Here is an 18,492-nt window from a genome sequence, read left to right as displayed (position 1 = left end):
TAGTACCATTCCTCTTCTGTCCATATTCAGAGTCTCCTTACTGTCCCCTGAATGTTCTTTATACCTGTTTTTCTGCCCATCCAGTATCTTTTTTTTTTTTTTAAGATTTTATTCATTCATTCATGAGTGACCCAAAGAGAGAGGCAGAGACACAGGCAGAGGGAGAAGCAGGCTCCCCATGGGGAGCCCAACGTGGGACTCAATCCAGGTCTCCAGGATTATGCCCTGGGCCGAAGGCAGGCACTAAACTGCTGAGCTGCCCAGGGATCCCTGCCCATGTAGGATCTAATCAAAGTTTACACATTGCATTTGATTGTCATGCCTTGGATTAATCACACAAAATAGGTAAATAAAAATACTTAAGATTGTACTTAAAATCTACCCCTGACCCTGGCCTTCACTTAGTCCAATTAAGAGTTCTCTATATGCACTGTGTTAAAGTGTTATTTTTGTCTGTGGGCCAGTGGTCAAAAAAAAAAAAGAAAACATTTTTTCCCTTGTACTAGAGAGTTAAGGCAAGTTTTACAAAGCATTTGACAACTGCAACTTTAATCTTTATATAAAAATCCATAATTAAGGTTAAAGTGTTACACATAAAAACAATATTTTGAGTGCAATCCAAATTTTGTAAAAGAAAAAATAAGGTGTATGTTCCTAGATAAAAGGTCATTTTTTTCCCCTATACAATACATTGTAGTATTTTCCAAAAGTTCTGAAACTTATATAGGCAGGAAAAAAGTGTCATTTTAAAATGAAGCGTACTAAATTTTATTTTCAAAATAAAGATCAGGTATTTGACTTAGACTGGAACAATGAAGACAAACAATAATAAAATAAATTCAGTATATTAAAAAGCTGGTCTCTCCTTGTTTCAAAACAGACATCACCAGTGTCACTCACATGTTTTTGTCACTTGTCACCCACATATTTTTAATTCTCAATTTTCCAGCTCTTTCTCTCAGCCTACAAACCTGCTCCAGTTTTCCCAGAAGGAGAGGAGGGCAGGTGGAACTTTCCTTAATCTACCCAGAACCACCACCATACCTGCCTTCTGTGCCTATGGTCTATCTGCTTTCTACCAGATATTTTTATTTTTTTATTTTTTATTTTATTATTATTATTTTTAAAGATTTTATTTATTTATTCATGAGAGACACACAGAGAGAGAAAGAGAGGCAGAGACACAGGCAGAGGGAGAATCAGGCTCCATGCAGGAAGCCCGATGTGGGACCCATCCTGGGACTCCAGGATCACGCTCTAGGCTGAAGGCAGCCCTAAACCACTGAGCCACAGGGCTGTCCAACACTTGTGACCTCTTAATTAGCAATCCAAAAGCCTGTTCCCATCCTCTCTTTTCTTAAAGGGCTTTGTAATTCATTTTTAAATCATCTCCACACCCAACATTGGGCTCAAAGTCAGTACCCTGAGATCAAGAGAGTCACATGCTCAATTGAGCCAGCCAGGTGTCCTCCATCACAACTTTTTTCTTCTCTCTTGGTGTGACAGGGTGAATAAATGGCCCCAGTGGTTCATGCCCCCTTGTATACAAGCCCTTTGGTGGTGCTTTCCACCAGACCGAGCTCAGTCATGTGAGCTGCTTAGGTCAATGAGATAAGAACAAACTTGATACAGCAGAGCTTGGAAAAAGTGCTTGAGCATTTCTCCTTCATCCCTGCCAGTACTACAAGACTACATGCAGGCTAACATGCTGGGTAGCTGAGAAAAACATAAGGGAGGGGCACCTGGGTGGCTCAGATGGTTAAGCGGCTGCCTTTGGCTCAAATCATGATCCCAGAGTCCTGGCATGGAGCCCCACATCAGGCTTCCTACTCAGCAGGGAGCCTGCTTCTCCCTCTCCCTCTGCTGCTCCCCCTGGCTCCCTGTGCTTATGCTCTCTCTCTCTCTGTCAAATAAATAAATAAAAATCTTTTAAGAAAAACATAAGGGAGAGAAACGAGTCATCCCTACCCAGGCTGTCTTACCCTAGCCCACCCCTAGCCAACCTACTAGCTGTTTGTAGACACAGAAGTAAGCTCTGCCAACATCTGCAGACTGGCCTTGCTTACCTGTGGACTCATGAGAAATAATAAATGACTGTTGTTTTAAACCAGTGAATTTAGGACTGGTCTGTTATACAGCAAGAGTGTATACTTTGGCTTCTAGGAGACACTTTCCTGGTTTTTCAGTTGTCATACTGCTGACCTCACTCACTCTCTTTTCAACTCAACTTCTATCTATCCCTTAAATACTATTGTAAAATCCTTAGCCTCTTTTCTCATTTGCACACAATTTGGGTGATTTCATCCACCTGATTCAATTACTATATCTCTTACAAAATGACTCTATAGCTAACATATAGCCCAGAGGACTCATTTATAGAGACAACTATTACATCTCATGTTCGCAAACCATTCAGTTGGTTGTTTGGGTAGCTGCTAAAATAATGAAGGTAAAGAACAGTTTCTGTTCCTCAAGGCTCAGCACACAGTGAAGAGAAAACTGAGCAAACACTTGTACTGCACTGAGATAAACTGCAACAGGGAACAGAAGTATTTAACTCAAAACTGTGAACAGCCACAGAAGGCTTCTGGAGGAGGCTATTCCTGGACAGAATTTGGCTTTTCAGATGTGCACGTATTTGATCAAATGAAGAGGGGGCATTTCATGTGAAGTCACATATTCCACCAACTATGCAGGCTTACTCTGACCAGAACAGAAGGAGTGCCTGAGAGATAAAGCTGGAAAGGTAGGAAGCAGAGACTTGTAATCATATTTATATCCCAAATTAAGGAGTTTAGAAACAAACCTGAAGACAGTGAAAGAGACCACTGGAAAGAATCAGGGAATAATATGGTAATTTTATTTACAGAAGATTAGTCTTGGTGTGGTATGGAGAAAGGGATGGAGGGAAGACACACTGGAGTTAGAGACACCAATATGCATTTTGAGTAAAATAGTTTTTGAGTAAAACTTAGCTTCTCCACTTATTAGCTAAATATCCTTGACAGATTTCTCAATTTCTCTAAGCCCTATTTTTTTTTTTTTAAAGATTTTATTTATTTGAGAGAAAGAGATAGCAACAGAGATTTCATAAGTAGGGAGGGGAGGGAAAAGCAGGCTCCCTACTCAGCAGGGAGCCCAATGTGGGGCTCAATCCCAGGACCCCAGGATCACAACCCAAGCCAAAGGCAGACGCTTAACCAACTGAGCCACACAGGTGTCCCTAAGCCCTCATTTCCTTAAATGGAAAGTGAAATTAGCAATAGCTGCATGTCGGTTATTTTGAGAATTAAAAGAGATAATGTACATTGTATGCTCGTATAGCCTGCCACACAGTACCTGCTTCATACATGGTTGTTAATATGAACTAGACACTGAGCTGCTTACAGTCAGCTGATGGTCTTGTTTTACACTGGTCCCAAGGCCTAGGACTAGAAATGATTCCCAGGACTCTCAATGTAAATTTGTTGAATAAATGAAAATGAGTATGTGTCAGTGATAAACAAGATCAATACCAAGTCTTGTTTTTGTTCAAATCAGGATTTTGCTGGAGTGATCCTTTCAGAATTAAAGGCTTTACTTAACTGGCAAGACTATCTATTATCTAGCTCAAAGAGATGAGCTGATAAAAATATGACACACATTTCAATTTTATAAATTCCTAAGAAAGAAATAGTGCACTTGTACATTTTAAAAACTATATGATTTGGTGAGAAGTAATATTTTTATCTGAATAGATAGTTAACATACTGCATATTTGCAAAACAAAATTTTATTGTCCTCTTCAAACCCTGTTTGAAATTAATGAAATCTTACCTTTAAGAAGAAGGGCATAAAGGAGAGTTTAATTCCACGAGCAAAAGCAATGGGTTTTAATTCTTCTCTTAACTTAACCAATTCAGTAAGGTCAACCTCATCACAATATCCAAAATGAGGTATCTTCAGAGCTGCAGACATTGTCTTGACCATTGCTTTGTGAAAGCCTAGAAAACATAAAATACACACATATATATATTTAATAATATACGCAATAATAATAAATATATATTTAAATATTTTAGAAAGAGAGAGCACAAGTGTGTGCATGGTCGGGGAGGGAGAGAGAAACTCTGAGCAGACTCAGTGCTGAGCACGGAGCCCAAGGGGCTCTCAATCTCATGACCCTGAGATCATGACCTAAGCTGAAACCAAGAGTCAGAGGCTTAACCGACTGAGCCACCCAGGTGTCCCTTTATTTTTAAATTCTTAAATCCTTTAAACCTTTTTACTAAAATTGAGGGTTTTCTAATGTCATTTACTTTTTCAACTAAACTCTCCCTCTTGAGGCTACCATATTCATTACGTAATTGAAAGATACTCACTCATTCCAACACTGAAGCTACAGACTGTAGCAGAGTACCCAGTGTCAGGTATAATAATATTAAGAGGTAACTGCCTTTAAGGCTGTGGTATATAAAAAAAATCTAAAAGGATACAAACAGGGAAACCCTGGGGGGCTCAGTGGTTTAACACCTGCCTTAGGCCCAGGGCCTGATCCTGGAGTCCGGGGATCAAGTCCCACGTCAGGCTCCCTGCATGGAGTCTGCTTCTCCCTCTGCCTGTGTCCCTGCCTCTCTCTCTCTGTCTTTCATGAATAAATAAATAAAATCTTTAATAAACAAACAAATAAATAAAAGGATGCAAACAAACAATACAATACAATACAATAAAAGGATGCAAACCATATATTTACCTACTGGTTTTCCTGCAAACACACATCCCGAGTTTATAAATGACAAATCAGATCTAGTCATTTTGAAGCTAACTAAAAATTATGTTTACAACAAACATCCTGAGTCTTCAGGACAATTCAGAACAATTACCAGTATACAAGTTTACATTCCAGGAAAGAAACCCGCTAACATATTACTCTTCAGAAACTAACAGTGGAAACTGAAACTCTTCCTAGGAAAATTATGTCACCAACAAAAAAACATATGATGACTTGGAATTTTCCACTCAGCAAGAACTGAACACACACATCAGGTGCCCAGATGTACTGATGCAAATTTCCCCAGTAACTTTCAGCACGGTCTTCTATTACCGCCGTTACCTTTTATGGGCTCCGTTCTGTCTCTGCCTGTGAATGCTGGAGGTTTTGATGCTGGCATAGGAGTAACTTTGCCTTTCGGTGTTGGTGGAGGTGGCACTAGTTCAGCTTTGGGCGAAGGAGGTAAGATAGCTCCAGTCTGCTTTTCCAAATAGTTGAGGATGTCTTCTTTGAGTATTCGGCCGTCTTTTCCTGAGCCAACAACTTCACTCAGCTTAATCTAATAAAAGGGGGGGGGGGGGAGCACATTTTAATGGTAAAAATAAAACCAATGTGGGAAATGACGGCAAAAGAAAAATTAAATGTCTTTACTACTTTTCTTTTTAAAGATTTTATGTATTTATTCATGAGACACAGAGAGAGAGAGGCAGAGACACAGGCGGGGGGGGGGGGGGGGGGGGGGGCAGGCTCCAGAGGGAGAAGCAGGCTCCAGCCCCACGTGGGACAAATCACGTCCTGAGCCAAAGGCAGACGCCCAACCCCAGAGTCACCCAGGCCTCGCAAATGTCCTCACTACTTACAGCCCATTGACAAGTCCTTGAAAGCAGAGTGACCTTCCTCTAGGAACTCAGCTGCCTCACTGTTAATACTTTGCTAAGGGCAAAAGGCTAAATTGCTTCACACTATCCTGACTCCCCAGATCCTGTAAGTCTTCTTTAATGTATAAAAATTCCTTTGGAAACTTCCTTTATTTCTACCCCTCAAGATATATTTTGGCAATCATCCCCCAAACATATGGCTCACTGATACACATCTGAAGGGTCCCCTGACTAGGGTTTTATTAGGCAGTAAGTAATAAGTCACCTTTTCCCAACAATAGCTAGCTCCCTCAAGGTCCTGGAAAACTTCCTTCCCAAATCCCTTAGAGATTTACTTGATCCCTAACCTCTGAACTTGAGTATTCGGAAATACTGAGTATTCGGAAACACTGAAAATATATAAATGAGCCACTCCTCATGACCCCAAAGCAGCTCCTTCTGCCCATGGGTCCTGTCCCTATGCTCTAATAAAACCACCTTCTTGCACCAAAGCCATCTCAAGAATTCTTTCTTGACTGTTTATTCCCAACCCCAACACTTTCCTGCATCAAAAACTATCTAGAAACATATTTATCATTAAGGTCTCTAAATGGAATTTAATCAATTGAAGGTAAAAGTAATCTCTGCCCGATATGAATTTGTATAAGGAAATAACATTTTATCTTAACAGAATGCTGTAAACTATACAGCTACCCTCCAAAAGTAATCATTTGTTATTTTTGTATATGTTAATTTGCCCATGTGGTAACAATGCAGTATCTACACTGTATATAATCCATACCTATGAAAACTTACATTTTATAAAGTCAACTACTTTTAAACTTCCTGCATAGTTTTTTTTAAGATTTTATTTATTTATTCATGAGAGACAGAGAGAGAGAGGCATAGAGACACAGGCAGAGGGAGAAGCAGGCTCCATGCAGGGAGCCTGACGTGGGACTCGACCCTGTGACCCCAGGATCAGGCCCTGGGCTGAACGTGGTGCTAAACCGCTGAGCCACCTGGGCTGCCCTCTTGCATAGTTCTTATTAGTTTTTTTTTTGAGACTATATAAGAGTCAAACACTATCGCAAATGTAGAGCAATGTTTCTGACCTTTTGTAGAGAGCAAGATGGATTCGCTCATGTCAAGCAGTGACATAAGCAGCCAAAGGCATTGCAGCTAAGACCAGACATCACCAAAAACAGCACAATACTAAGGACGAATAATCAGCAAGGTCATGTGAACCTGGAAGAACCAGGAACTAACAGTCCTTAGAAGCTAGAAGCGGAAGAGGCCTGCCAAGACCTAAGACTAATTAAACTTTAAAAAGGTTAGACCCCTAGGGCAAACTGACTCTCCAGATGCTGACTCTTTCACATCTGACTGCATTAAAACCCGCAACTGCCACCGAAGGTTCACACGACTGATTTCTAAACATGAGAGATCCTCCACTGGCTGAACATAGTAACCAGCATGTGCCAAGAGCTGACCCAGACCAGAGAGAGAACCTTGCACCTCAACTGTGCACTCAGGAACTGACTTGGAGTGTGATTTGTTAACTTCTTACCCTTTAGCTTGTTTGCTGTGTGACATGTATGAAGCCAAGTTAAATTAGTAAAAAATGTCATTGAGTTTGGAATCTTGAACCTGCTTTACAATTGTTAACTTTGCGTTATGACTGTATAAAGCTGACACTTTTGAAAGTCGCCCTTATAGCATGTTCCAGACAACTTGGCCATCGGTAAACTAGTAACAGTTAAAATAATCATCATATAAAAGCTCTCTTAGTTTTTTTTCTGATAGTTGTAAAAACACTGAAATTCACTTTACTGAGGCATATTTAGAGTATGAGTTTCAAGGTAAGTGTCAAATACGTTTTATTGTTGCTTTTTACAGAAATGACATAATTCCATTTTCCACTAGACACTCATTGTGAGACTGTGATTTATAGTAAGTATGTTTGGGACGCCTGGGTGGCCCAGTGGTTGAAAGTCTGCCTTCAGCTTAGGGCGTGATCCCCGGAGTTCCCACAGGGAACCTGCTTCTCCCCTGTCTATGTCTGCCTCTCTCTCTCTCTCATGAATAAAGAAATACAATCTTAAAAAAAAAAAAAAGTATGGTTTTGGTCTTCCTCCCCATTTCTGGCATAGAACTCTTAAAATACTTTAAAGGACCTGTGATAAGAGGTGTCTTTTGCTATATTAATGAACTTTGGGAAAGCCCTTCGGGAACCTAAAAATGGAGGCTGGTTGCCAGGGGAACCAATCCTGTGATTAGAGGTTTGAAACTTTCACTATCCCTACTCCAAAGTCAGGGGAAGAGAGCTGGGCAGGAGGCTGAATCAGTTGCAAATGGACAACTGATGCCTATGTAATGAAGCCTTCAAAGAAAACCCCCCAAAAAAAGACTGGGTTTAGAGAATCTCCAGGTTGCTGAACATATGGAGATTTGGAAAGAGTGGCGCACCCTCAAGAGGGCATGGAAACTCTTCACCTCTTTCAACATACCTTGCTTTGTGTCCCTCCATTCGGCAGTTCTGGAGTTGTATTCTTTTAAAATAAACCGATAACCTAGTGAGTAAATGGGTTTCCTAAATTCTGTGAGCTGCTCTAACAAATTAATCAAACCCAAAGAGGGGATTGTGGGGACCTCTCATGCATAGCCAATAGGTCAGAAGCATACGTGATAACATGGCTTGAGGGCATCAGGAGTGTTGGGGGTAGGGTGGGCAGTCTTGCAAGATGGAATCATTAACCCGTCAACTCTGACACTATCAACAGACACTGTCAGAATGGACCTGAAGTGTAGGATACCCAGTTGGTTATCCAAAAAATTGCTTGTTTTTGTGGGAACCTTCCCTACCCCCAATACATATATTGGAATTGGGTCCAGGAGCCTTAAAAGGGCTCTCTCTGTAAACACTGTGATCTGACTTTGTTTAATTCCCTTCTATGTTTGGTTACAGAGATAAAATATCTTCGTTAAATTTAATTCTGTTTAAATAAAAAGACATAAGCTTAGGTGATAACCTCATACTTACTGTGTATTAATTAATTTCTCAATTTAAGTCCTGCATCATTTGTATTATTGCTTCTCTAAGGATGACTTCAGAAGAATAAAGGACTTTCTCATGTCAAACATTTAGTTTATAACAAAGAATTCTGGGTGCTTGCTCCGGCAGCACATATACTAAAAATAACAAAGAATTCTGAGAATTTAAATAAAATTTTTTTTAAGATTTATTTATTTATTCATGAGAGACCCACATAGAGAGAGAGAGAGGCAGAGACACAGGCAGAGGGAGAAGCAGGCTCCACGCAGAGGTCCCCATCAGGTCTCCAGGATCACGCCCCAGGCGGAAGGCGGCGCTAAACCTCTGAGTCACCCAGGCTGCCCAATTTAAATAATTTTTAGGTAATTTCAAATAACTGTAAATGCCATTGGTTTTTTTTTTAAATGCCATTGGTTTTCAATTTTATTTTTATTTTTTTTGGTTTTTAATTTTAAAACAAACTCAATTCATAAAAGAAACATAATTTACTCAAGCATATCCCTCATTTTGAACACATGTGCCTTCTCACTTTTTTTTTTTTTTTTAAGATTTTATTTACTTATTCATGAGAGACGCAGAGGGAGAAGTAAGCTCCATGTAGGAAGCCCGACGTGGGACTCGATCCCGGGACTCCAAGATCACGCCCTGGGCCAAAGGCAGGCGCTAAACCGCTGAGCCACCCAGGGATCCCCTCACTTTTGGTTATATAAAACACTTGGAAGAATGTATCCTAGATTATTTCTTTGGGATAATCTCACAATGATAGGATAATTGTCTGAAGGGATATGAACATTTTAATGACATACTACATATTTCTAAAAATATAAGCTTTTGTTTTTTCTCACTGTAATTTAACTACCTTTCTCAAAAACAGATAAAAACCCTGCATTATGGGGCATAGTGCAAAGAACCCAAGTTTGGAAAACGAAGATGTGTTCAAATCTCCAGTTCAGCTACTTACTTGATTTTAGGCAATTTAAACAACTTCTCTGCCCTTTCTCAGCTGAAAACCGGTAATCCAAACTACCCTGCAGGATGGTTGTGAGGATTGGAGAGAATATGTGTGCACACAGTGTCTGACTCATAAGAGCTCACATAATGGAGGCAATAATTGTTGAGGCAGTATATAACGATTAAGGGTACTGGATTTGGAGTCACAGAGACCTCCTTCAGAATCCTGGCTCTACCACTGTTTTAGCTGTGTGACCCTGGACCTTACTTTAACTGTCCAAGTTTCTAAATAGCCCCCATATCTTAACAGTGTTATTTTATTTATTTATTTTTAAAAATTTTTATTTATTTATTCATGAGAGACAGAGATTGAGAGAGAGGCAGAGACACAGGCAGAGACAGAAACAGGCTCCATGCAGGGAGCCCGGTCTCCAGGATTAAGCCCTGGGCCGAAGGCGACACTAAACCGCTGAGCCACCGCCGCCACCGGGGCTGCCCCAACAGAGTTATTTTAAAGATTACCTGAGATAATGTATACAGACTGATTCCAAAACCTGGAAGCCACCTTGCCCTGGGGGTAAGCACCAATGACTGGCTGATAAAAGGGGAATACAAAACGCTGCTCTTTGTCTCAAATCAGGATAATTCAATGGTTTTCCCCAACCCCACTGGATCAGATCCTTAAGACCACACCCTTGCGTGACCCATTTTTCTTCTCTTCCCTTCCCTATCTGCTTCCCTCATTCCCAGAAAAGGTGTTCCCTCCCTCAATCAATCCATCACACACATCCAAATCCCTGTCTCAAGCTGGCTTCTAGGGATCTAAGACACTAGTATTTACAAGTGTTCAATAGATGGTAGACTTATTATTAGACTCTAAGGAAAAATAATAAAACCACACTGCTCAATTATTATAAGTAAATAAGCTTGCAATCTCTTCTTTCTCACTGGTGCTTTTCTGCAACAATCACTTTTCAGTAATACATGCTATCATTTTCCTTTAATCTCAACTTGACCTATCTCTTCATGGAATAGTTGGCTAATCTCTCATTAATATAAATGTCTATTTTCTATGTAATCTCACATTTAAATATTAAGAAAACTTACATTGTTTTCCATTGCTAGGCGGCGAACTGCAGGAGTTGCCAGTGTTTTCTGGCCCTTTATCTCTTGGTGTGTGTGTTCATCATGGGACACAGCAGGAGTTTCAACAACATCTTCTTCTGAATCTGGTAACAAGGTAAAATTTGCTCTTTAGTTGAAAATACTACAAAACAAAAACAAGCTTATTGACTTATATAAATAAATTCAACTTAAAATGTATAATCAAAAGCATACTAGTCAGGCTACTTCAGAGTGGGAAAACACAACTTCACAATGGGAAACAAACAGTGGGGGAGGGAGGAGGGTGTACTGGCACCTAGTACTGTTTAATGTTTGTTGTTACCTGGTGTTTACTTCATTTCTGTTAGAATCATGCAGCAGCTATAAGTTAAAAAATGAGAGCTTCTTCAATAAATTTTTAAATGTTCTCTATTTTAAATACTTTCTTCATAAATTTCTCATTTATACTTACAAGTAGTATAAAATAAGAATAAAATGTGAGGCAAATTACATGAAAGAATCATATAAAATCTTAAATATATAAAATCTTTCCTAAAATAACAAAGCATTTAAAATTTGTCTCCGCTTTGAATATGGCTTAAGGAATTCTGCAGAAGATTTTATTTTCATGGCTGATGCTAATTTGGTTGGTCTAGTCTCTAAATCTAGAGTACTGATAGATAAAAAACTACCCCAGGATATTAGCATATATTTCTGCAACCAAAAATGAGCAAGTTTTTGAGAGCATTTAATTGTCAAAGTCTGAAGCTTGAAATCAATGCTGTATAGCAGAAGTCTCTGTGGGGATAAGTGAATTAGAGACTAGGCCTCGGAAAGCAGGCAACTGAATTTGCTTTGACATTCCATTCAAAGCAAATAATTCTCCACTGCTGTACCTATGGAAAGACAATCTCTTCATTCCTCCTCACTGGTCTAGGAACTGGCCCAGTGGAGCTCTCAAAGTTCCCCTAAAGGTAAGGAAGGCAAAACACAACTTGTATTGAGCATGAAGGATAGCGGAATATGCCACCTCAAATACACCACTTTTGTATACTGATTATTTTGCGCTGTGGCACTTGAAATGCAAAGCATTTCACAGCAAATGCAGGAAAAGGCATTCCCTAAACTCTCATGTTCCTAAAGACAGATCTTCCAAGAGGAACGTAACTGTCATAAATCTCCACCCCAGGAGTTTCATCCACCAGGGAAGATTGACTCTCATCATAGGAGAGATTAGAAGTCAGCACCACTCTCAAACTTTGGCCCAAATTGTTGTACCTCCCACTTTTCATCTGTTCTCTAAGGGCCCATTCACCTTCCCAAAAACTTACTCTCCCCTAAGAAGCCAACATTCCACTTCCTCTTTCCCTATCAGAGTGACATTTAAGCCTAAACTCTAAAGCCACATCTTTGAGTTACTCATCTTTCTCTGGGTGTCGCCAGGGAAAATAGATGAGGTATAAATGGTAATATACTTGTTTTTTTCTCTTGGTATTCTTTTATTACAGGCAGCCTCAGCTAAGAACTCAGGTTAGTGGGAGAATTACTTTTTCCTCCTCGACAAGCATCTCTTATATGTCAAATGTTGCACTACATATGCAATATCATATTTTAATCTTCAACTGTGTAAAACAGATTATTATCCCATTCTAGAGAGAAAAAAGAAATTGATACTTGAAAGACAAAGGAACTGGCTTAAGTTCACACGGCCAAGAAACTGAAGGGCTGGGATTCATTCCTAGGACGGCCTCACCCTGTGCTCTTTCCGTTAGTTCATGTCCCTAGTAAATTTTCTGTGTAGTCAAAGAAGACAGAATACAGCTCCTATTGCTAACAGCATAGTTGTGTTGCAGTCTGAGAAATCCTATAGTATTGTCCATATCTGTTAAAGTTATTGGAGAAACTAGTAAGAAATGAGCATTAGGGACTAAGAGGCAAAGGGAAACCAAGGAGATTCAATTGTAGGAATTCCAAATATAACCTGCATTAATGTGTATTTGCTAGAGAAGGAGAAATGTATAAATGCCCAGATATATATATAAAAGTTATATACTTCCAAAGGGTCACTGAATTTATTGCTACTCACCTTTCTGGAAAACATTCTGATATATGACCAAGTAGTACCACCTTTTAGAATAATTTGGGTATAAATAGGAGTAACAAAACAAATTCATTGGTGAGAAGTCAATCACATTATATATTTGTAGTAGTCAGGTAGTTGTTGGAAGAAAGCTCTCTTCAGCACCATCTTCCTACCTAGGACTTTAAATCTATTTCTAACTTTTTTATATACATTTTCTCCTTTTAGGATCACAACACTGTTACAGAAATGCAGGGCATATTTCTTAATTTTACCAGTGTGGAAAAAGACTCTCAGGGGCGACAGAGTTAAGCCTAAACTAAAATGTCCTAACTCTCCCCCAAGTGATGTGATTTTCATGGTTCTAGCACTATACTCTAATATGTGGGATTTTATTTTTTCAGTAGCAGGTTTAGAACACACAGTTTTAAAAGCCTTACTTAAATTTTTAAAAAGAACAACAAAAGAACTCTGGTAAATAAGCACTTTTTGTCATGAAGAATATCAATTGAGTGTTGTCAGAATTCCTCATGTGATGCAAATTTGTAACTGAACTATTTCAGATTAAATAAAAATGTAATTCGAATAAGTAAAAATACTAAAACTGAAATTGCAATATTCTTAGATATTTTAAGAACTATTTCTAAAAACTACATTAAGTAGTTAATTCACTTAATTGGGTTAATTCTTTTAGAAGAAATTGCTTTGAAATACTAAAGCACTCAAGGGTGTTTGAAACTATGTTTTCATAAAAAGTTTTAAACTTTTCTCTCTGCAAAACTGCTTAGAAAGACCTTTCCTCGAACAACAAATGTAAACTTTAGTTTATTTCCTATATAAGTGATCATAAATTGAGAATTGATGATACTCGAACCAATGAGATCCCATTGCATTTTCTTTTTCACATCAAATTATTGAAAACAGCTCATTCAATCAATCTATAACTGGCTGAACAAAACTAAGTTATAGCTACCATTCATTGCCCATTCATTATGCCCCAGCATTATACTCTGCAATTTATGTCATTGAGCATAATTTAATTAAATGACATACTATATTCTTGGAATGGTTTTATGTCAGAGTTTTGGGAGTTTAAGATTTTATTTATTTATTTGAGAGAGAGGGAGAGTGTGAGCAGAGGGGTGGGGGGAGCAGAGGGAGAGGGACAAGCACACTCCATGCTGAGCACAGAGCCCTATGTGGGGCTCAGTCTCACGACCCTGAGATCATGACTTGAGCCAAAATCCTGAGTCAGACACTCAACTGCCTGAGCCACTCAGGCACCCCTCAAAGAGCTTTCTTAACTCAGAACACTGTATTAATCCCAGTAAACATTTTACTATTATAAACTCTTTGGGGGGTGGTGTCTACATGGTGCAGTTGGTTAGACGTCTGACTCTTGGTTTTGGTTCAGGTCATGAACTGAGTGAAACCAAGCCCCATGTTGGGCTCAACACAGTCTACTTCAGATTTTCTCTCTCTCTCCTTTGCCCTTCCTGCTCATGCTCTTTCTAGCTAAATAAGTAATTCTTTAAAAATAAGTATTATAGGGCACCTGGGTGACTCAGCAGTTGAACATCTGCCTTTGGCTCAGGTCGTGATCCTAGGGTTCTAGGATCAAGTAGTCCCACATCAGGCTCCCCATGGGGATCTTGCTTCTCCCTCTGCCTATGTCTCTGCCTCTCTCTGTGTCTCTCATGAATAAATAAAATATTTTTAAAAAATAAAAATAAAAATATTATAAACTCTGTGGGACACCTAATTTGTCGTTATAGAATTTCATAAATATGCATATGAACAGTGTGAGAAATTCAGTCCCACTGCTCTAGATACAGAATGAGCTGATACTCATAGACTCTGAATAGAATTTTCAGTGTAGCAAAGTGATTAGGAATACAAGCTTTAGAATTAAACAGAGCTGGGGTCAAATCACAGTACCACTAGTTACTAGATATGTGACCACAGGCAAGACATTAAACCTCTGGGTCTCAATGATGCACGTGTCCAATGCAAATAATAATCTAGATAATTGGGCAGCCCCGGTGGCACAGCGGTTTAGCGCTGCCTGCAGCCTGGGGTGTGATCCTGGAGACCCGGGATCGAGTCCCATGTCAGGCTTCCTGCATGGAGCCTGCTTCTATCTCTGCCTGTGTCTCTGCCTCTCTTTCGTTCTCTCTGAATAAATAAATAAATAAATCGTTTAAAAAAAATAATCTAGATAATTTAATCTATGTGATTATATGAAATAACGTGTATATAGCATTAGCACAGAGAAAGCATTCAATGACAGGTGGTGATGTTAAAAGATAAATACAATATAACAGAAGAATAACATTAGTTTTATAAAGAAATCTGCTATAGCTTATGTTCCTCCCTCTCTTTCCTTAATACTTCCCTACCATGGTAAGACCCCTGATTTAGGATTAATTAGGGATAGTGATGGTGGTCAGACGTTCTGGCAACTTAATTCTGCACATAGCTTTAGTATCAGAATACCTAAAACAGCTGCCACACAGCCTCAGCATTAAAACCATGCCCTTGGGCACCCCGGGTGGCTCGGCAGCTTAGCACCGCCTTCAGGGCGTGATCCTGAAGACCCAGGGTCGAGTCCCACTCAAGTTCCCTGCATGGAGCCTGCTTCTCCCTCTGCTCTGCCTGTGTCTCTGCCTCTCTCTCTCTCTCTCTGTGTCTCATGAATAAATAAATTGTTTTTATTTTTTTATTTATTTATTTGTTTTTATGATAGTCACAGAGAGAGAGAGCGAGAGAGGCAGAGACACAGGCGGAGGAAGAAGCAGGCTCCATGCACCGGGAGCCTGATGTGGGATTCGATCCGGGGTCTCCAGGATCGCGCCCTGGGCCAAAGGCAGGCGCCAAACCGCTGCGCCACCCAGGGATCCCATAAAATCGTTTTTAAATAAGTAAATAAATAAAAAATAAATAAAACCATGCCCTTGCTCCCGAAAAAAGGAATTTAGACTCTCAACTAGATCTTATTTTCTCTTCTCAGTACCTACTTCTTAAACTTAGTTATTGGTGTTCCCGGAAAGTAAGGAAGGAGAATTATGGCCAGGACAACGACAATGCTAAAAAGTAGGCTGAAAATCCAATAGCCAGATGCAGAACTGTACAGTTTCCAAAATAATAAATGTTCATTAACATATTTTTGCATAATCAAAAATGATTCTAGGCTCTATTCAATACCCTCACTTTAAGGAGTAAAATATATAAAGTTAAAAGAAATAAAACTAACAATTCCCCTCAAATAAGTGATTTTGAGAAGTTTGGTACCAAAAACTTCAGTTATTTAAAAAAGTGAGGAGCCATCTTACTTTGTTAAATAGAAACTATAGAAAGCCAGGTTAGCTGTAAAAAGAACACATGGCAATATACTTAAAACTGAGTTTACAGTGTACAATGCATTGAGACATGGAACAGCTTTGATATAATCTGGATAATATTAATTAACTGGATTTCAACTTGTAATACACATTTTTGAACAGTGTATGTGCCACTCAAGCAAGTCCAACAGTATATGCCTTCTAAATGTCACACATACAAGGTAGCATAAGTGAGACCAGTAAGCTCTTTTCAAATAGAGGTCTGCTTACAGTCAAAGCACTCATAGATAGAACTTGAACATCACAAATAGAGTTTTCCTTCTCAAAATTATCCTGACACTCTGGCATTGAAAAACAACCACCACCATGTAACAAAAGACAATACCATAGAATATCCTTTAAGCAAGCATTAGAAGACAGGATTAACTTCTAATACTACTATTAAGATGTCTAGTTTTGATCTTTTATACCCATAATACTTCTATACTATAATTATTTTCCATCTGTAAAATGGAAATAGAACTATTTTATAGTTCTAAAAGACTTTTTATTTGGTAATTTTCTATTTATAGTATAATTGGTTTTACTAGCATTAAAGCAAAAAGCAACATAAACAAATTCAGTATTATTATTACAAATTCTTGCTTAAGACAAGGTACAAAAAATATTTAGAAACGCTTCCCATTTCTAAAATTAAAGAGGCATCTGTAAACGCCTCATTAAATTGAATCTACTATTCTATAGGTTTGCTTATATATAGACTAGGATTCATAGTTTACTCTTACAGGAAAAAAATACAATAAAACAATATAAAAGCAAAAAGGTATACATGCAAAATAGAATGACAATGCAAAGTAACTGTTGAGATTATATTCTGATTGGCAAACAAAAGAGAACAGCTAGCGAATGATCAGTTCTCAATAAGGAATATTATCAGACTTTTTTTTGTCTGAACATAACCTATGCAATCTCACTTTTTAACATACAGTAAACTGCACAAAATATAAAATTTGATAAACTTGAAATATATATATATATATACCCATAAGCCATCACCATAATCAAGATAAGGAACATATCCACCCCTCCCAGTTTCTTGTACCCAGGCAACCACTAATCAGTTTTCTGTCTTTATAGATTAGTTTGCATGTCCTAAAATTTTATACACATAGATAATATAGAATGTTCTCTTTCTTGTCTGGTTTCTTTCGCTCAGCATAATTTTTTGAGATTCATTCATGCTATATAAGAGATTCATTTTTGTGAAACAATTCTCAAGAAATAACACCCCATTCTGAAATAGTTCTGTGATTTCGTATTTTGCTATACATCAAGACTTATTAAGTTGACTCTCATTGGAAATGCCAAAATAAACTCTAAAATAAAATCAAACAATAAAAATCCCATAATTCTCAATTGTTTGTTCATATAACTAATTCATTTTTTTGGATGCCCTATATTAGTATCTAATCTGGTCTACAGCACCTGACTGAATATTCTAATTTAATGACATCCATGATAGTGTTTAGCATCTTTGCCTGTCTCAGTTTGTGCCCAGACTGATGCTCCCTGGTGATCCAGTGTTTAGGATTCAGCACTCTCAGTTTGTGCCAAGAATATAACCCTCTTTTCCCTTTTAGGTCCTAATTGAATAATAATAATAATAATAATAACAATAATAGACATTGATATATCAAAATAATTTTAAGTTTCAGGTAATTTTAAAAGGAGAATTCTTAAAAAAAGTAAAATAAAAGGTGAATTCTTTTTTTGTTTTTAATATTCCTAAATTATGCCTTTCTTTTTTTTTTTAAGATTTTATTTATTTATTCACGAGAGACAGAGAGAGAGAGAGGCAGAGACACAGACAGAGAGAAAAGCAGTCTCCATGCAGGAAGCCTGATGTGGGATTCGATCCTAGGACTCCAGGATCACACCCTGGGCCAAAGGCAGGCGCTAAACCGCTGAGCCACCCAGGGATCTCAAATTATGCCTTTCAATAGAAATTTGGAATCACGGTAATAGGAAGCACCCCTAAAATCTAGATTATGGTCACGTGTCCATTCCACATTAAAAGGAACAAGAACCCTAAAGAAATGGATAATTCCAGACCTGGGGCTGGAATATACAAGGTGAGTCCCAATCATGTTCTTGTGCCAAAAGCAAGGAAGCTTTTGAAAATTAATAGGCTCACGTTAAAAGAAAACACAGGAGCCACCCTGAAAGGGTCACTCCTATTAACAATTTCAGCATTCAACAGAACAATAATAATAGATTAAAAACAGCAAGTCAACTGAATACACACAAAGAGAAAGTTGGAAATTTAATATCACTATTAAAAGCAACTTCTTGAA

At 38.4% G+C, this 18,492-nt stretch overlaps 1 protein-coding gene across 2 annotated transcripts in view; it reads right to left on the bottom strand.

Moving 5' to 3' along the window:
- The window catches only part of DBT (dihydrolipoamide branched chain transacylase E2), a 55,291-nt gene that overhangs the window by 10,666 nt on the left and 26,133 nt on the right, over nucleotides 1–18,492 (bottom strand). For both annotated transcript variants that reach the window (XM_072754515.1, XM_025996560.2), the window contains exons 5-7: nucleotides 10,721–10,842; nucleotides 5,093–5,309; nucleotides 3,817–3,983 (exon numbers count right to left, since the gene is read on the bottom strand). In XM_072754515.1, the coding sequence (XP_072610616.1) occupies nucleotides 3,817–3,983; nucleotides 5,093–5,309; nucleotides 10,721–10,842 (506 nt within the window). The remainder of the gene's footprint in view (nucleotides 1–3,816; nucleotides 3,984–5,092; nucleotides 5,310–10,720; nucleotides 10,843–18,492) is intronic.

Source organism: Vulpes vulpes, chromosome 3, assembly GCF_048418805.1.
Source record: "Vulpes vulpes isolate BD-2025 chromosome 3, VulVul3, whole genome shotgun sequence".
Classification (NCBI taxonomy): domain Eukaryota; kingdom Metazoa; phylum Chordata; class Mammalia; order Carnivora; family Canidae; genus Vulpes; species Vulpes vulpes.
This window is presented reverse-complemented; position numbering and strand designations above follow the sequence as displayed.